Source organism: Ochotona curzoniae, unplaced genomic scaffold (genome assembly GCF_017591425.1).
Source record: "Ochotona curzoniae isolate NIBS_2020 unplaced genomic scaffold, NIBS_Ocur_1.0 contig_1014, whole genome shotgun sequence".
In the NCBI taxonomy this organism is placed as follows: Eukaryota; Metazoa; Chordata; class Mammalia; order Lagomorpha; family Ochotonidae; genus Ochotona; species Ochotona curzoniae.
The window spans coordinates 40140680-40160639 of record NW_024464920.1 but is presented as its reverse complement, the minus strand read 5'-3'; the positions used below and the strand labels follow the sequence as shown (position 1 = coordinate 40160639).

At 45.3% G+C, this 19960-nt stretch overlaps 1 protein-coding gene across 1 annotated transcript in view; it reads right to left on the bottom strand.

Moving 5' to 3' along the window:
• Positions 1–19960, bottom strand: part of STAB2 (stabilin 2) — a 116959-nt gene that overhangs the window by 55156 nt on the left and 41843 nt on the right. Inside the window, exons 20-29 of the mRNA XM_040988004.1 lie at positions 18087–18170; positions 17282–17368; positions 15833–15944; positions 12019–12199; positions 11788–11881; positions 9717–9875; positions 5130–5225; positions 4471–4566; positions 2371–2418; positions 649–785 (exon numbers count right to left, since the gene is read on the bottom strand). Coding sequence (XP_040843938.1) covers positions 649–785; positions 2371–2418; positions 4471–4566; positions 5130–5225; positions 9717–9875; positions 11788–11881; positions 12019–12199; positions 15833–15944; positions 17282–17368; positions 18087–18170 — 1094 coding nt within the window. The remainder of the gene's footprint in view (positions 1–648; positions 786–2370; positions 2419–4470; positions 4567–5129; positions 5226–9716; positions 9876–11787; positions 11882–12018; positions 12200–15832; positions 15945–17281; positions 17369–18086; positions 18171–19960) is intronic.

Genomic DNA, 19960 nt, shown 5'->3' with positions numbered 1-19960 from the left:
GCTTGACTTGAGTTAGCTACTTCACTACCCTTGCTTCAGTTTCTACATCCGTAATATGGGAATGATTACAGTATTGTTCTCTGGGGTTCTGGCGGTCGGAGGATTAAATAAGTTACATGTATAGGGGCTGGCATTGTGGCATCATGGGAAAAGCTGCCATCTGTGATGCTGGCATCCTCTATGGGTGCTGGTATATGACCCAACAGCTTCACTTCTGAGCGAGGTCTTTGCTAATGGCTTGGGAGAGTAGCAGATGACCAAAATACTTGGGTTTCTGCATCCACATGGGAGACAGGAATAAACTCCTGGCTCTGGCCACTGTGGCTATGTGGGGAGTGATTTAGTGAATGGAAGATCTCTTTCTTTCACTCCCTGACTCTCTATAACTCTGTCTTTCAAATAAACAGATCTGTTAAAAATGTATGTATGTATATATATATATATAAAGCAGATGGAACAGTACTGCCAGTAATTGTTGATGGGTACTGTTCTGCAGCAAGGAGGCAGTGGTGGGAGGGGGTGGATCCCAGGACATTTTTCAATTCCATGGCCTAGAGGTCCATTTTCACTTTCCTCCCCTGAACTTCTGCAGAATGGCCCCACTGATGCCAGTCAGATACTATGAATAATAGAATACATAATACCTACTTTATTAGGGCCGGAATATTGCTCTGTGACAGCCAAAAGCTCTTTGCACCTTGGTCCATGTCCTCAATTGCTTGATGGGATGGCACCAGAAGAGTGAGGTTCAAGGTGGTTGACAGCATGGGTTGTAGAGAAGCATTCTGGATCACACACAGAGGGAAGACAAAGTGGTCTGGCCCGTGTTAGATGACAAACCGGGCAAATGGGTGTGGGAGAGTTCAGTTTTCCCTGTGATATGATTTCATGGCTACAAGGAAGGTTTTCAAAAATTAAATACTTATTTTTTTATTTGAAAAGGCATAGTTAAGAGAGAAGGGGAATAAAGAGAAAGAGAGAGAGAGAGACAAAGAGAAGTATCCTCCATCCACTGGAGGTTCACTCCCAAATGGTTACAATGGCTGCAGCTGAGCCGATCCAAAGTCAGGATCCAAGAGCTTCAGGGTCTCCCATGTGGGTTCAGGGGCCCAAGGACTTGAGCAATTTCCTACTGCTTCCCCAGGCCATGAGCAGGGAGATGGATTAGAAGGGGAGCAGTCAGGGCTTGAACCAGCACCCATATGAGATGCCAGCACTGTAGGTGGAGGTTTAGCCTATTATACCATGGTGCTGCACCTACTTTGTATTTGAAAAACAGAGTAATGAGAGAGAGAGAGGGAGAGAGAGACAGACAGACAGAGAGAGAGAAGGGAGAGATGGATGTGTGTGGGAGAGATGTGCAAAGAATGACTTTGGGGTAGCTTTCTGGGGAGACCACAGTTAACAACTGCAGCATGGAGAAACTGGACGCCAGAAACCAAACTCTAGCCACATTTCGCTTTTGTTGAGAAAGCCAATTCTGTGTAGAAGCAGACACATACTTCCGTTTAAGATTTTTCAGAAGGAAAAAAAAAAAAGCTTTGGCTGTGAGTATTTGCTGATTTCTCTGGTCTAAATACTTGTACCACCAACATGATGAGCACAATGAAATGGAGAAAAGAACATGCAATCGGCCCCACTGAGCCAACAGGAACCCGGTCCCACCCACTACCAGGTGGGCAGGCTTAAGCTTTGGTCCTTCTTTATGCCAGGGGTCAAGAAGGGGAGCAGTGCTGGAGTGGGAGCTGAGCAGGTCTGTCCTAAGTTGGCACAAGCTAATTGAAAGGGGAAATTATTTGTCATGTTTGCATGGGCCTGACACCTTGGATCATTCATAGAAGACAGAGGTTCAAACAACTGGGTGATGTAGGGTTTGGATTTTTTTGTTGTACTTCCAGGGGCTAAGCATAAGCACTGGGCACACTGGCTGAGAGCTAAGCACACACCCAGATGGCCATGATACATTCAAATCGAACTTAGTGAATCACAGTTTGGATCATGTGACTTAAGACTTCTGGGATAAATGGCATCCTATATATGTATCTGATTGATTGGAAAGCTGACTGCTCATCGTACCCTAAACCAGACATTCTCAGCCCTGATGCAGGTATGAATTATCTGAGAAACTTATCAAAACATGCTAGTGTCCAGGCGTATGTCTTGCCAATCCAGCAGAGTGTCAGAGTGGGAGCTTATGCCTGATACTCATAAAAAACATGTCCTCTGTGATTGCAACACATGGCCAGGGTTGAGAACAGTCTCTCTCTCTCTCTCTCTTTCCAGATGCAGTGTCACTTTCTATTATATGCATTACAAATTTCTAAAATATGCTATGCATCCCCAATCATATATCCCTGTGAAGATACTCACATATATCCACTGGTTAAACGCAGCTGCTTCAGAGAGAGATGACAATTCCTTATTCATGCCGGCAGGTGGAGAGACAAGAGAAATATGAGAGAAGGAACAGTGAGGAGCGGAATTGTAGTGCCTTCGGAGTGACCTGCACCTTGCTGACCTGAGGCTGGGTGTGCTTCCTGCCAGCCTTGCTGAATCAGCCCATGGGTACATAGGCCCAGTGCACCAAATTTCTGTGTTGCTGGAGCTTCACATGCTTTCATTTGCAAGTGGCTCAAGTATCTCTTATATTCAAAGAACTAATTCTAGAAAGTTCAACTGAAGCAAAGACTTGAGTCCCTCCAAACCAGGGTTCAGGCCACCCAACAATCCCTCTCAGTGCCAAGGGTGAGTGGCAATCTGGGATGTGGACTCAACCTCTTGGGTTCCCATTACCATCCCACCATTTGAAAAGATAACATTGCCAGTGGACTAATGGCATTTGAAGATTGATTGAGTTGAAATAATGAATAAAGATGTTCTTGGAGTAAAAAAATGTTGGGTTCCTGGGTCTGCCAGCTACCGGCTGTGTGATCTTGGGTGACATAACCTCTCTGAGAACTCCAGAACCTTGTCTAAAAAGTTAATAGATAAGGCTTTCCTCCTGGGGCTATGGAAATGAGGGCCATTAGTGTATGTGAAATTATGTTAAAGCTATAAGAAATGCCTCAATAAATGGCAATAACAATTACATGCAACCATACGTAAAGACAGTAACACAGAGAACCAATCTAATTCCTTCAGAAAGTTCTTGAAATGATCAAATAAGTTAGTACTTGCAAGTTATGAGGTCAAGTTCTATATAAACGAGTAAGTACAATAGCCAAGATGGTGGAGAAACTCTTTGCAGGGGGCGGGTTAGGGAGTGGAGGCCTGTGTTGGGTGTGAACTGAGCTGGGCAAGGCTGGAGACTGGGTCCAGGTGTGGAGCTGGGACAGTGACAGTTAATGTAGGAGGAAGGTGTTTGGAAAAGTGAATTGAATATGATGGGCAGGCAGGTGAGGTTCCAGGCTGAGCATTTGGATTCCATCTTGTTTATCACAGCAATTTTAGTGTTTCTGAAAATGTGGCCCACAGGTGGTGGGAAGCAATTCTGGAGTCTGTGTGCCCTGATCTGGTGTTAGGAGACGGTGATGGGCAGGCAGGTGTTAGGGGGTGTTAGGAGGCATTAAGGGGCAATCCTGTTTGCCTTGCTCTAGTGTGAGGAGATGGTGGCTCCTTGGCCTGATGTGGTGAGAAACACCAGTTAACAGTGAAAACTGAGAGCAGGAGAGCCTGAATGGGCAAGATGACGACGTCCAAGGAGGCTGCGGGCAGTTGGGGGGATGAGGCTCTCAACTGGACCAGGGCTAGGATCCTGGGGTATCACTGGGTCAGTGCTTTCAAGAGGAAAGGGGGGCAGGAACCAATTGCAGGGGACTGGACAGAGTGAGTGATGAGAAAGTGTGTCAGTTCACTTGGTTTCTCACTTTGTTCACTATTACAGGGCTGTCGTGAGGTTTAAATCGAATTGTGTTGCATGGAAGGTGCTTGGTGCAGAGAGTTTGTAAATACATCTTTGCATGCAGTTTGTGCTTTGTACACAGTAGGTGCTCATACATGCACATATGCATGTGCCTGGTTCACAAATGCCATTCTCATGCGAACATGTGTTTGGTGTATAGAAAGTCCTCACACAAGGACACATGCATGTATGTGTTCCTCATACAGAAAGCTGTTCACACATGCACACATACGATTGTGTGTCTGGGTCACGCTTTCATGTGTACACATGTTCTCAAAGGTGGGTGCAAGCACAAGGTACATTGGGAATCCAGGCACCAAACCTGGATAGGAGAGCCCAGAGCTAGTTAGGTACAGTGCCTAGAAAGAGATGTCAGAATGACTTGGCACACAGAAGGTTCCAGATCCAAGTATGCCCCCTTCAGCCCACAGAGTGTGCCAGTCCCCCTGGGAAGAGTCCCTCACCGCTCAGAGCAAATGCTCTGTTGAGACACACTTGACAAGCGTCTCAGCTCAGCGGTTCCTGTTCCCTTCAAGCATCACCTGTTTCTGCTGTGGCTGACGACTTACCACTGCTGCGTTCCCATAGCACAGGAGCCCGTTGCCTTCATAGCCCTCCCGACACACGCAGCTCCAGACACCTGACGCAGTAGACTGACAGGTCGCCTGATCAGACCAAGGGAGAAGATGCAGTTTGTTTTCCTGCTGTCACGACCCTGCAGCCATGGGCTCCCTCCACAGTGTGAGCTGCAAATTTAGGGCTGGAAGATGGTGGGAGCAGCTTGGAGCCCAGGTGCAGCAACCATAGGCTTCTGCTGTGTGCGTGCTCAGCGCACTCTTATTTAATCACATTGAAACACTTCTCATTTGTGCATGACTTGGTAAATTAAAAAAACACAGGGCACATAGGAACATTTGAGTTTCAGGTGAATAATATTTAGTCTCATGAGATATCTGGGACTGACTTATGCTGGAATATTTTTATTTCACAGTCAAATCTAACTGTATCTTATTGGGTTATCATATGCTGTGTCTTATTGGGTAATCATAGGATGGTTGATGCAGACCCTGGCGTAGAAGCAGAGGGAAGTTCTCACATTCTGCTCGGAGACTCCCTTTAGGGATAAGAGAGATTTTGTTCATGGCCTAGCCCAAATTAGCTAGGAATAATCTAATTCATTTTCTCAACTTCAAAAAAGAAGTAATGAAAGAGTAGTGAGGGAACTCACCAACGGATGACACGTCCCAGTTTGTTCCAAGCAAGAAATGATCGGTTCACAGTTGATGCCACTTCCTCGAAACCCTTTCTTGCACTCACAGGCATTCTGGAAATGTCAAGAGTAGAGTCAGAGGGCAATCTTGACAACAAGCACCTTATTCCCCTTGCCCTCTGATGTGACCGTCAAGAGTGGGCCTGTTCAGCCTACCCAGAAAGCAGTGTTAATGTCTTTTGTCTGTTACAATTTAGAATCCAGAGCTGTTAGTCTTCATGTCCCACATAAAGCTCTCCAACCTGACAGCTCCTTTTAATTCTTTACCCCAGAAGAGCCTAAGGAGATGGATTCTCAGAGATCTTAGACCTAAAAACCTTGACTTTGGAAAGGCTGATCTTTCTGCCCTAGAAAAAGTCAAGCAAGCCAAGTTGCAGCTACTTGGTGGAGACCCAATCACAAGTTCACTGTTATTCTAGAAAGCACAGGGTTCAATTTAGAAAAGTATCCCCTCTGAACAGGGAACCTTGGGTCAGGGTTCACCTTACCAGACAACGCACAGGCACATGGCTCAGCAGATGAATGCATGATCGTCACAGCCCCTTGCTCTGTGAAGGGTGAGGCCCACACTGAGCAGGCTGCAGGTCAGTCCCGTTCTACATAGGCTGATCACAAACTAAATCATGGCAGCAGTGGCCCTGACCACGCAGTTATGCAGTATGATGATGCTATGACAAAACAGTGGGAGGTCTGTATTGGGTGCAATCTTGGAACCAAGAAATATATAGCAGGTTACAGCAATGGAAAGGAAACAAAAAGGTGAGATGGAAAAAACCTAACACAAAATAAATGGTGATTGTGGGGGCACTGTGATTTTCATCTTCCTGTGTTTTCTAAAAGTTTTGAGTATTTTGAAATTTGAAAATTTAAAAAGGAATAATTCCTCCAGTGGATTAAATAAAATGAATTAAATAAAAGGACTACTATGGAACTAATAATAAATCTCAAGACATGTGAAGTATAAAGTAAACAAGAAAAGATCCGACCTTAGCAAACTCCAGGAAACAAGCAATGTCCTGAGTTTTATGGATCAGCTGGCACATGTGGTGCTTATGCAATGAGGGCCATGGTTGCTCAGAGCAGGTTCTTCTGGACAAGGGGCAAGGGATGCAGATGGACTCTGGTTGAGGACAGGAGAGGTGGGGAAGGCATTTATGCTGAAGATGGATGTTGGGATAAAGGCACAGAGTGGGGAAAGCATGTGTATTTGATTAGAGCTGTTTAGGAGCTGGTCTGAAAACAAGATGCAGATACCCCAGGGGTGACTTGTAACAAACCCATTAAGTTATGGGAAGAATTCAGCAGAATTTCTATTTGGGATTTTTTTTTTTTTATCTTATAAGGTTGCCTTTGTGTGTTTTGGACAAGCACGGGTGTTTTACACTGGAACAGGCATACATGGCTGAACACGACAGGATGAGATCCTATTGACAATGGTGCCTAGTCATCTTCACCTGGTGTTGGGTAGTTCTGCCATGCACCTCCCACCTTGACAATCTCCTCTCCCATTTAGCCTAAACTTGTTTTGCCTTGTTCTTAACTATTAAATATATTTGTTTATTTTAGAGTGAGGGCAAATGCTCTCATTCACTGGTTCACCCCATAAATGCATGTAACTGCAAAGGACAGGCTAGACCAAGGTTAGAGGCCAGGGATTCCATCTGTCTCTCTCACATGGGTGTGGTGGGAACCCAAGTACTTGAGACATCAACTTTCTTCTCCCAGGATCTGTAAGAGCAGAAGGCTGGAGTTGGGAGTCTGAGCTGGGAACCCAGTGAAAGTACTCTGCAATGAGAGCAGATATAATAGGTATCTTAATCACTAGGCTAAAGTCTCTCTTCTCTCCCCCACAATTTCTTAAAGCAACATACATGGTAACCAGGATTTGCACCTAGTGGAGTGTCCAGAAGTTTGCAAGCCTATGTAATGAGGGCAATCCTAGATGTGACCAGTCTGTTTCATGCACAGTGCCATAAGGAGATGCTCCTCTTCCTTCATCTCCCCAATACGCAGTCCTAACTTGTTTGCAGAAAGGAAGACAGAGCAGAGAAGCAACCACAACTGCCTAGGCTGGATTGTGTTCCTTCAAATTCCTGGGTTGAAATGGTGTCCCACAGTACTCCAGACTGTGACCTTATTTGGAAAGAAAGCTATTAAGCCGTCAGTCAGAATGAGGTTACGTTGGCACTTGATGTATCAATCGAATATGGATGAGATTTTTATGAAAAGGGGGTTTTACAGTCACAGGCACATTTGTCATGCTCATCATTTTAAGGATGCACATTGATAGTATTAAGGACACTCATATGGCTCCACAACTATCCCCTGTATTTCCAGATGCTCTTCATTTTCTCAAATTAAAACTCAACAAACAGTAACCCCTCCTCTCTCTCAACCCGCCGCGCTATTTTTGTTTTCTGTGAATGGTCCATATCTGGGATCTCATAGAAGTGGAGCTACATAATATCTGTCCTCCCATCATCATCTTATTTCCCTTGGCATGACGTCTTCAAGTTTATTCATGGCATGCCACATGTCAGAACTTCCTTTTCAGGGCTGATTAATATGTCATTGCATGAATCAACCACACCTTGCTTATCCACACAGCTGTTTATAGGGACTTAAGTTGCTTCCATTTTTTGATTACTGTGAATAATGCTGCCGTGCACTTAAAGGCATACACACTTGTTTTGAGTACCCATTTTCTAGTCTTTTGAATGTTCAACGATATTCAAAATGCTTGTTGAGGAATGGGATTAACGGATAGCTTATTTCGGCATGAAAAGTGAAATCTACAATTTTTTCAATAATTATGTTCTCATAAACATTTTATTGCTCTCTTATTTACATCTATTAAATTTTTTTGCATGAAATCCTTACACTTTGATTCCATTTCTCATTAATACTTTGGCATATCTGTATATCCAGTATGATGAATCATAGCATAATTTTATTTTTAAACTTTATTTGTGGGAAACCTCCAGACTGGTTCCCACAGTGGCCATACCGCTTTGCCACAATCTACTGTGCATAAGAATTGGATTTCCTGCTGCACATAAAAGATTTCACCCTCTCTCCAATCCCTGCCTCAAGACCATTGTAACTTCCCAAACAATATACTTCATATATACTTATTATGCCTCTATGGTATACCAAGACAATTATTCTTTAGCTGTATATACACTTCAAACTTGAGACTTTGGTTGCGGGAGAGAAGAAAGTACTTCAGTCTCCCCTAAGTTTTAGCAGTGGGAGGGATTGTGGTGATATCACACTGTGTTCTTGGTCAGTGGTCCCGTTTCCTTTGATTCTTTCTCCTAATGTTTACTACTATAGACCTTCCTGTGGGCGCTCCTTAGAAAGATCTCCAAGGAGAGCCCCGGGTTTGGTGATTATAGTTCCTGAGCTGCCCCTACACTCCGGCCATCCATGGACAGCTGCACAAGGCCAGCCTATCTCGCCTCTCAGATGCTTAATCACTTGCTGCTGAAGCAGCAGAGGAGACCTGTGGTGGTGGGGTGGTGCTGGAGACCTCAAGCCCTGACACCCTTAAGTGGGCTTTATGTCGCTCTGGGTGAAGTCCCCTCTGAAGGCATCATCAGGTGGGCTCTGATGTGCCATCACACAAGCTCTGTGTCTCTCTGATAACAGCATGTGCACGGAAATGAGAGGTCAAAGAACAAAGAGACCCAGGGAGGGGAGACCAAGAGGTTCAGGGTGAGCAAGGCTAGGCTTTGCCATGGACAGTATCCATCACCATGGGAAGAAACACCAACAGGTAAAAAATAACTTGGAGCTTTTTGAAATAAGCTCACCCTTAAAGTATATGTATGAGAAGCTATAGTCAGACTCAAAAGACAGGAATTTATATGGCCTAGTTCTCATCTTCCGTGTTTTCTGATGCCTCAAACTCACAGAGAACATCTGTTGGTCTTCTCTCTGAGAAGGGGTGTGAGCAGGAAGGACAGATGGGGTGTGGGGTCCTTACTAACCACCTCTTCTTTCATATGGCCACAGTCCTAGAACTGCTGGAATCCGTTTTCCTAGAGCTGATCACTTTGCCTTTAGTAAACTACAGAGCTTGTTCAGCTTATATAAATAAAAAAAATAAGCTGTAGAGTATTGCAGACACATCCAAGGGACATGTGAAAAATGGGATTAAAAGATACGCTTACTTTGGTGCCAACATTTTTGCAATCCAATAAGAGCTTATTTTTATAATGTGTATTTTCTATGAAACTTTGTGAAGACTCTCATACAGCGAGTTCTAGAGTGTAGACTAAGCAGAAAGCTCTTGAGTCAGAGTGTCTTGGTGCAAATCTCACACCATGATTGATTTTCTGCGATGGGAGATGATTGCCCTCAAAGTGCCTCAATTTCCTCTGTCTGTAAGATGGGAGAATAGCTTGTCACAGTCTGCCATGACAATTGCCCATTCTTGTTATCACAGATAATTAAAAAAATCTGCAGTAAGATCTAGTCAAAGTCTAGCACTGGAGTACTAGAAAAAGTCACTTCCTCTTTGTTCTCCACACAGCCACCTACCTGCCCAGGGCCAACATACAGACAGGTTGCATTGCTGTGGCAGCCACCTGCACCAGGAAGCAGGCAGTTGTTGATCTCCACGCAGTCTCTTCCATTACCTGTCCACCCCTGCTGGCACACACAGCTGTGTGTCCCGGAGCTAGTTTGCACGCATTCTGCCTGCAGGAGAAAAAGCAAAAACGAGATTCCTGATACCTCCATCTAGCCACACAATTTAAAAAGTCAAGAGGACTTCCTGGAGCGTCTTGTAGAAACACATTTGCATGGAGATCCATGAAAAGGTCAATCTCTGAAAGAGCCAAATTGCTTGGAACTGTGCAGGTGATAACCATTACCACACACATCGGTGTCATTGAAAACCAGGCACCACTTTTGTTTTGCAGCTATAAATAATCATCTCAGGAAAGGCATTATTATCATCTCCACTTTTACAGGTAAGAATAAGGGGTTGTTCAAGATCACATCACTACAAAGTGGCAGGAATCCAGGTATTTCTTTAAAAAGTCAACACACAGGCTCCTAACCACTATACCAACCTCCAGAACTCTCAGGGCGACAACACAGGAGGCTGAAGGATGGGGCAGAAGGCAAGCAAGACACAAGGTCCATGGTTGAAATGAAGCTATTGAAATTCACCTGTCCCCAGGTGAATCTCTTGGGCTGGGCTGAGCAAACTTGTGTCTAGATTTTAGTCTGAATTCCAAAGGGGTTGAAACCCGACAGACACAGACTCTGATTTATTTCATGTTGTCCTGGCTAGGGATGGGCAACACACTGTAGCAAAGGCAAGAGAGGAGTCAAAGGGAACTGCAGGTTAAGAGTGAGGGATATTGGGGATTTCTCTGCACATCCATCCTAAATTTAAAAAAAAAGTATTGTACCTAAACTGATAACTGTATGGAAACAGGTTGAATACAAACCAAAATTGAAATGTCTATGAAGAAGTCACAGGATGTAGTTAAGAAACCACATCTTCCCCATCAACATACTATTAATCAATGTCATGTCAATTGATGCCATGAGGTTGTAAATGGCTGTTGAGGGCATGTTGGGGCCTTTAATCATTTGGGATGAAGCTTAGCTGGACTTACCTTCAGACCAGAGATGGTCTCACCAAGAAATCGTTGAACCCACTAGGACAATAAGACACTGGACTTTATGCTTGGTAAATATTTCCAATGAAAGAACCACAACTGAATTAGAACTGTAGTAATGCAACAAGGTGGAGAAATCCACCATGGGGAGAGGTTTCGGGGAGGGGTGGGGGGAATTACAGTGCCCATAACACTGCGTCACATAATGCAATACAATTAATAATAATAATAAAAAAAAGAATGAGGATGAACAGGCTCAGGTGGTGGTGCAAATATTTAAAAGCTATTATAAGCAAAAGCAGTGGTGAATTTTGGCTGTACTCCTGGTAAATACAGAACTCAGGACAAAGCAATTAACCTTCACCGAGTCCATTTCCTAATCTGTAAAATGGGTCAACAATAGCCACTTCAGCCAATGGCATCAGGCACCTTGAAGCCTTGGAGTCTCTCAACAGCTGTCGGGTGGAATGAGTTGTTGCCATTAGTCCCTAGCTCTGGTTCTCAGGCTGTTTTTTTTTTTTAAGAACTCCTTTTTTTAAACATTAATTTTATTTTTCTATTGGAGCAGAGAGGAGGAGAGAGAGAGGAAGACCTCCCATTCATTGATTCACTCCCTAAGCTGCTACAATGGCCAGAGTTGTGCTGATCTGGAGCCAGGAGCTTCTTCTGGGTCCCTCGTGGGTACAGGATCCCAAGGACTTGGAAAGTCCTCGACTGCTTTCTCAGGCCAGAAGAAGGGAGCTGGATGGACAGTAGGGACACTGGGATTAGAACCTGTGCCCATATGGGATCCTGGTGCATGCAAGGCGAAGACCCTTAGGCATTAGGCTACTGCACTGGGCCCAAACTATATGGTTTTTAAGAACTCCTAGTCCCCTGCCTGTCTGGATATAGGAAGCTGAAGCTCGCAGTAGGCTCCTGGTATCTGGCTTTGTTCAGAAACACCAATCAACTTAGAAACAAAGGTCAACACTCACATTAGGGCTGCAGCCTCCTGGGGTTGATCTCATGCAGGGGTCTATTTCAGAACAGACAAATCCATCTCCTTCATAGCCTGCCTTGCACACACAGCTGCCAAAGAGAGTGCATAAAATCAGACACAGAAAAACGCCAGATCCTTGCTAATTACAGGCTCCAGGTATGGACTGGCTCGACCTAAGGCCCTGGTCGAGCCATGGCTGTGACAAGCCTTCTCCTCACAGACCTACCTGACTGTGCCGTTGCTGTTTTCACAGGTGGCGTGGATGTGACAGAAATGCACATAGGGCCCACAGACTGAGGTTTGCTTGTCACAGAACCTCCCAGCAGAGCCGTCCCTGCATGTGCCGGAGTGGCAGGACCCATCACTGTCTACCCTGTTATTGCATGTTCCTTTAACACACAGGCATCCTGGAAGACAAGGAAAAGGGCCGTTCGGGGTTAGGGGAATGGCCACCTCTGGGCATCCCCAATTCCACACTTGGGAAAACAGGCTATGATATGTCTTGGGCTGCTAACTTCTTAGGGTCTCAAGCTTTCCTCTGAGGGCCTGGGACAGCCTTTGGCAAGCTTGATTTCCCACTCAGGGGGAGCACCTGGTCTCAGGGTTGCTTTGTATGTATGAAAATGGAATGAGTTGTGATATGTGAAAGAGGCTAAGGAACTCAATGCTCTAACACTCTGTGGGGGGAGAGTTCACGTGTTCATGAAGACATGCTGGAATAAATAGAAGCTACTTCTCATGCTAACAGAACCCTGCTGTATAGCTAATGTGTTTGCTCTTTGTTTTCAATCACAATGACAACCAATGACCTGTATTTGGGCCCTGACTTCATTTAAGCCACTGGGTCAGCCATCTCAGTAACAATCACTGCTTTTCAGAGGTAGAGACCTTTATAATGCCCTCTTTCCAGATGAGGAAAAAGAGTGCCAGGGAGGTAAAGTTAACTAGCTAATTTACTATCTGAGTCCCAAGCAGGGACTTGAACCTTCAAAGTCCATTTCTGTCAGTGGCCATATGTAAACATAATAGGTCTTTCCATTAACTGGTATTTCCACACCTCAACATCATCATGAACTTCAGGTGCGGGATTTGCCTCTGTTTACAGGTACTTGGCAACTGCAATAGCCAGCTTGTCAGACTTAGGCTCTTACACCTCTAGGAGTAGGAAGGACACGGAGATTCTCAAAGGAAGGTGGGTCAGGACTTGAGGGTTTGAAAAATGATCAGAAACGAAGGACTCTGGGATTGCTTCAGCTGGGGCTGATCATGGGAGAGGAACTGATTCGGGTGGTTGGGCGCCAAGTCCAGGACAGAGAAGACGGGCACAGTGAAGGGGCTGAAAGATCACTGCTGGATTAAACACAAGAGATTTTCATAAAATATTGAGTAGGTCAGGACAGAAGTTTCAAGAGACAAGGCTGCAGTGTGAGCTCATGGGGTTCCACAGGTGAGGAACAAAGGCCATTAGAAACAGAAGAGTATCCCTGCCCATAGTCTGGGCATAAAATGTGAGAAACCATGGAATAAAGCTTTATTTTTGTCTCAGAGATCTTATTTATTCAAAATTTAGTTATTGGCAAAGGGGGCTGTGGACAGACACACTGAGATGATTAAGCTCCTGTTGGCTCGTTCACTTCCCAAATGTCTACCATGGCAGCAATAGGGTTTGGGTCCGTCTGGAACCAGGAGCCATGAACTCAGTCCAGGTCTCCCATGTGGGTGGCAGGGACCCACATACTTAAGCCTTCACTTGCTGCCTACAAGGGTCTTTACAGGCAGTAAGGTGGGAACTAAACACAGCTCTCTGATGTGGGATGTGGGTGCTTCCAATGTGGGTCAGACACCCACAGCTCTCAGAAATCTTTGGTGGAAAAGGACAATACAACAGGATGCAGCAGACAAGTCACTGCTGTGCCCTACTTTGCTGTCTCTTGAGAGGAGTAAACAAGGTAAGTGTTTGTGACAAGTACATGCAGTGAGTGGTGACAGTGATGGGTTCTTATTTTATTTTTATTGGAAAGTCAGATATACAGAGAGGAGGAGAGACAGAGAGGAAGATCTTCTGTCCAGTGATTTACTCCCCAAGTGACTGCAATGGCTGGAGCTGAACTGATCCAAAGCTAGGAGCCAGGGGTTTCTTCTGGGTCTCCCATGTGGGTGCAGGGTCCCAAGGTTTTGGGCTGTTTTCAGCTGTTTTTCCAGGCCACAAGCAGGGAGCTGGATGGGAAGCGGGGCTTTCAGGATTAGGACTGTTGCCCATATGGGATTCTGGCATATTCAAGGTGAGGATTTTTAGCTGCTAGGCCACCACACCAGACCCCAGTGATGGGTTCTTACTGATGACTTGCTAGGTGCAAGCACCCAGTTACAATCTAATTTAATGCTGTCAACAAGCTGTGGGGTAGGTACAGTCAGCTCCAGGTATGAATGATGGATCAAAAACATCTGGAAAAACATTGTATCATTGCTGAACATGTGTATACCGTGAGGGTCATTATTACATAAAGAATACAGTATAACAACAATTAATAGAACCTTAACATTGTATTAGACACAGTAGAGAATCTACAGGTGACAATACATATGGGAGGATGTGTGTAGGTTACACGAGAATGCTGCACCCTTCCACATAAGGAACTGAAATATCAGTGGATTTTGGTGGTGGAGAGGGTGGGCTGGTGGAAATGTCCCCCATCCTAAAGAAAATTGCAACAGGGTTACCTTTCCTTTGTAGAGGGAGAAATGGAAGACTATGTCTAAAGTTGCACAGACAGGAAGTTGCAGAGTGGGAATTCAACTGCAGGTAATCTGATATATATATACACACACATATATATCCATACATATACTTAGCACACACACATATAATACATATATAATACATAGATTTACTCAACACATAACACACATATAATACATATATATATATATATATACTCACCACACACATATATACATAATACATATATTTAAATATAGATGTGGGAGGTGTGGGGGGAATCCCAGTGCCTATAAAACTGTATCACATAATACAATGTTATTAACAATTAAAAAAAAAAGAGGACACAAGAAAATGGAAAAAAATATATATAGAGAGAGTGTCATTCTAGAGAACATAATGTGGGGGCTGGGCCTGGCATTTTGGTATGGCTGGTTAAGCTACTGTCTGAGAAATCAGCATTCCATCAGGTACCAGTTTGAATCCTGGTCAGCTCCATTTCCAATCCAGCTCCCTGCTAATACTCCTGAGAAACCAGCAGAACATGGTACAAATGCTTGGATCCCTGATTTCATGTGGGAGACCTGGATGGAGTCCCAGGATTCTGGCTTCATCCAAGCCCAGCTCTAGCAATTGTGGCTATTTAGGAAGTGAACTAACGGTTGGAAGATCTTCCTCTCTGTATCTCCTCCTCTGTACACAATTGTCTCTCAAGTGAATAAATAAAGCAGAAAGAGAGAGAACATAATACATTTCCAATGAGTCTATAATTGCATGTTTGAAATGTTGTGGAACGTTCTGCATATCTACATGCTTCTTGGAGCAAATGCTGTGTTGGACACTGTTCTCTGGCAAATGCTCTCCATGTCTAACGTGAACTAATTTTGCAAAGTAGTTATTATTGTCACACCCACACTACAGATGAAGCAACCAAGGTCTACAGAAGTAACTTGCCCAAGGTCACACATCTTGCAAATGCAGCAGGGGATGAAACAAGACTATTTAATATGTAGGGAGTGAGTCTGTATCTTGAATTAGAACCCAGTCACTTCAGGTAGAAGTAGATGCTTGGAGAGGAAGGCTTTCAAATTGTGATTCCAGAACCAGTAATATTTGCATCCCCAGGGAACTTGTCAGATATGTGCATTCTTAGGCCCATCACTGCCACCTGACTCGGATGGGGCAGAGTCATCTGGTGTGGACTGCTGCTGAGAGCAGCTGTCCACAAGAACCCTGTTAGAATGGCATTGCCTAGGTAACTAGCTCACAGATGCAGGGTGAGAAGGACCCCAGGGGAAGAAGCTCTGGAGGCACCACTTACTTTTGTCACAGCGAGGTCCGTATCGGTTGGGGTCAGAGCAGAACTGACAATGGGAGCCTTTGAAGCCATTCTTGCAGCTACATGTTCCATTGCCATCAAGGCCGTCTGCACACTGGGAACCAAGGCGGGCCCTGTGGGCTATTAGCACGCATGCACCAGCAAAGGGGTCCCAGAACACAGACCCAATCCCACTTGAAAACATCCCTTAAAAAGATTCCTTGGAGCAAGTGGCCTTGTCATTGTACCAAGTAGGATGCTGAATAGGGAGGAGCTTGGGTATTCCAAGCCAGGATTTGGACCTCAAAGGGAGATGGTTTAAGAGTCACAGTGGGATGTCAGGTGATCAGACATGGACCTGCACAACGAATGTCTGCACTTGTCACTCTGTATTACCACATGCTCTATGACTCCTGCAGCAGGAAGCAGCAAGGCCAGTTTTCTGTAATTTAGTGGGCATCAGAGTTTGGCAAGGCTGTCCCTCCAGCTGCTTGGCCATAGGCATTAGTGCTGGCTGCTCCCCATTCGAGTAAGTGGTATCACTTACTCATGGTTGTGTAGTTTCCTGTCCCTTTTGAAAAACCCAGTTACAGCTTTGGGTTTATCCAATGCCCAGGCCTATGATTTCCCCAGAAGAATCATGACTATGTTTGCCTCCAATGCATGGCTGTGACCTCCAAGCCAGGTGAATCAATGTCGGCATCTACATTCCACCAAGTTTCACAGATGGATTTAAAAACAAGCAATCATTTTTTTTTTACATGTGATTAAAATCTTGCCCTGGAGGGGGTCTTGGAGGTGTGTGCAGGCCACTTCTCATGTCTCACACAGGACAGTGAGCTCAGAAAGTCTCAAGATGCCCATGATCTGCTCCAGCATCTAGAGAGCAAAGACCAGAAGTCATGGGCTTGCCCTGGCCTGGTCCTAGACCACGGTTTTTCCTACTGTGGAGATCTTCTGCCTTTGGCTTTCAGCAAATGGTCTTTCTCTTTTCAAAAAAATAATTAGGAATTTATTATTTTTTTTTGTAAGGCAGAGAGACAGGGAGTGATTTCCCATTTGGTGGTTTACTCCCTAAATGTCCACAGTCGGTAGGATTGGGCCATGCCAAAGCCAGGAGCTGGGAACTCTATTAAAGTCTCATTTGTGGGTGGCAGAGACCCAAGCACTTGAGCCATCACCTGCTGCCTCCCATGCTGTGCACAAGCAAGAAGCTGGGTTGGGGAGTGGAATCAGGACTAAAAATCCCAGGTTCCCGGGCATGGGCAGTGGGTGTCCCAAGTGATGGCTTAAGTGCTGCCCCAAATGCCCATGGTCTATTCCTGAGGATAGCGATGGGCAGCATATTGGTTTTGGGCTTAACAGTCTTAAACAGGGCTGTGTGACTTGGCTCATGACAGGTCAACCTTCAGCATTCACAAGAAAGCATGCATCAGGGATTGTCCCGCTCACCTGTCCATTTCCTGAGCACGGATTCAAGAAGCCTCCTGGGCACTGGCTGCAGTCAGGTCCATAGAAGCCTTTGCAGCACTTCAGCACCTGAGGAGCACAATGCACATTGTTCTTTATTGTCCCACACTGAGCACCCATTCCTCAAAGCAATCTGTCTATATACTTACATTTTACTTATTTATCTATTTTGAAGATAGATACAGGGTACAGGACCAGAGAGCAGAAGGAAGGTTGTTGGGGGGTTCGAGAGTTGGAGGGAAGATAAAGAGAGAGAGAGAGGGACTGGGGACTGATGCTATCTACTGATTTACCTCTAAATGTCTGTAACAGCTGGGCTGGGCCAGGCTGCAGCTAGGAGCTGACAACTCAGTGTGGGTCTCCCACATGGGTGACAGGGCCCCAACTACCTTTTTGCTATGTGATTTCTGCATCTCAGGGTGCACCTTAGTAGAAAGCTAGAATTGGAAGCAGAGGCGAGATGAGGGCCCAGGTACTCTGATGTGGCATATGGGCCTTTCAGATGGTAGTTTATCCCCTGTGCCAAGCACCTGCCTCAGGAAACAGACTTGACTCTCCCCATTGGGACTAACAGCTTTAGCCATTCCTCAGGAGTTTGCCCCTTTCTTTTACAGATGAAGGTGCAGCCATCAAGGCAGCTCTATCATGAGATTCCCTTGTACGAAGACACCATCAGAGCTGCCCACCCCTGGCCACCTGTGACCCTTCAGAGCCTCCAATGCAGAGCAAGACCCTGCAGGTGCCTTATGCTGTGACCCAGCCTAGGGCTCAGCCACACACTCCTCACCTTCCTGGTGGCATTACAGAACCGGGCACAGCCGAGCTTCAAGATCCTCATTCTGCTGTAGACACATCTGTGTTTGAAGAGTGACTGCAGGAAAGCCAACGAGACATAGTTTCAGCCTGCTGTCCTGGTCCTTGGGGCATCACCCAGACTCTTCACCTTGCTGCCATCCCACTTTTGTTTTCAACTCTGGTGGCAGGAAAGAGCAAGAGGCCATGCCAGCACACCTGCATCCAAGAAACAGAGCAGGACTTGCAGGAGCTGAGGTACAGCTATCTGTGGTCCACTCCCACGCCACGGCAGACTTCTCCAGTGGTGCAGAGAACACTTCCTTTTCTGTCCTGGTTGTGGCCTGCCATACTCCTCCCATCTGTAGCTATCCTTAAACTCCTTTTACATAGAAACTTTGGAACCCATTAAGAAGCTACCCTACTTTGTGGAAAAATTCACCATTGAAAATAGCAGTCATTGGAAGGTGTTCTGCTAGGAGCTGGGGTAGACTTCAACGTGTTAACCCCCTGATTCACACTCATCACTATCCAGAACTATCATTGTTCAAAAATTCAACTCTGGGCCAGACATGGTATACTAAACTAGCTTTCAATTCCGCTTTCCCATGAACTTTTCAAAGTGTCCTTGTATAGAACATTCTCTTGCTGGGTCTCAAGAAAATGACCCAGCTGTGACTTACGTGATGGTGAAGGGGTAATTTGGAGGCTCTCTGGCTCTTGCCTACATCTCATTTGCCTTTCAATTTTCTGTGCTGTGAGAGTCCAACACAGTGGACAAGGGATCAAAGCACAGCTCTTGCACCTTGTGCAAGGTGGTCCATGTTTCCTAGCCTCAGTTCCCTGATTGCACAGTGGTCGTGATGACAATGTGACATGCAGCAATCATTGTGAGACCAGTCAACATGCCTTCCTCCCTATCCAATTCCTCATTCACAGTCGGTAAAGGACAGCTTCATGAAGCACAGTATTGCTCTGAACCCCTGCAAACATCTATTTAATGTCAACGTATTGCTTTGTTAGATACTTCAAAACAGGATTGTGTTATAGAGCTTGCCGGCTTTTTTTTTTTAAGTGAAACTTCTGGTTAAGAGGTTTTGCTGCCAATTGCGTACCTGAGATGTTATAGACTCTTGTGCTGTTGGTGAGTTGGTTCCCAGATGGGTCTCTGCCTACCTGGCCTACATGAAGCGCTACAGGTCCTGGCTCAGGCCTGGGTGCATGCCTAGAGGCCCCCATGGCCTTGGCCTGTGTAGTTGGCAGGAGACCAGAGCCCCCAATATACCTCCCTCCCCCAACTACCTTTTCCTGTCCTGTCAAAAATCGCTTCAGGATGTGGGCAGGTCACATTATGCCACCCAGAGGAATATACAACCTTAAGGCTATTGGCTAGGTTTATTATAAGTGGTGTGTATTTGTACCCCAGAGGAATGTTGCTATTACCCTGAGGTTTATTTTTCTCACCCCACCCTATATAAGCTTGTCCTTGATGACCAGTAATCAGACATGTTCACTGTAACTGTCTCCAGTGACTTCTTTGCAAAGGGGTACCACTGCTATACCACATTACCTGCGTGGGCTGTCTACTGGCCAGGACCATTCTCGTTGCACTTTTTAAAAAATATTTTCCTTATAAGACTGACCTTCCCAAGACAAACAAAACATTGAATTAATCTCTGTCCCCCAGATCAAACAGTATGTCTAACATAGGACCAATCTCTGGCACACATGTACAGAATCCAGTGAAACTGAAGAGCTTTTCATTATCCCAGTGTCATTTTCCTGACACATTCTGCGTTCTCCAGAGTATCCCTTGGGAAGAACAGACACAAACACTGGATTTTACTGAAGAGGGAAAAGTGGGAGAGA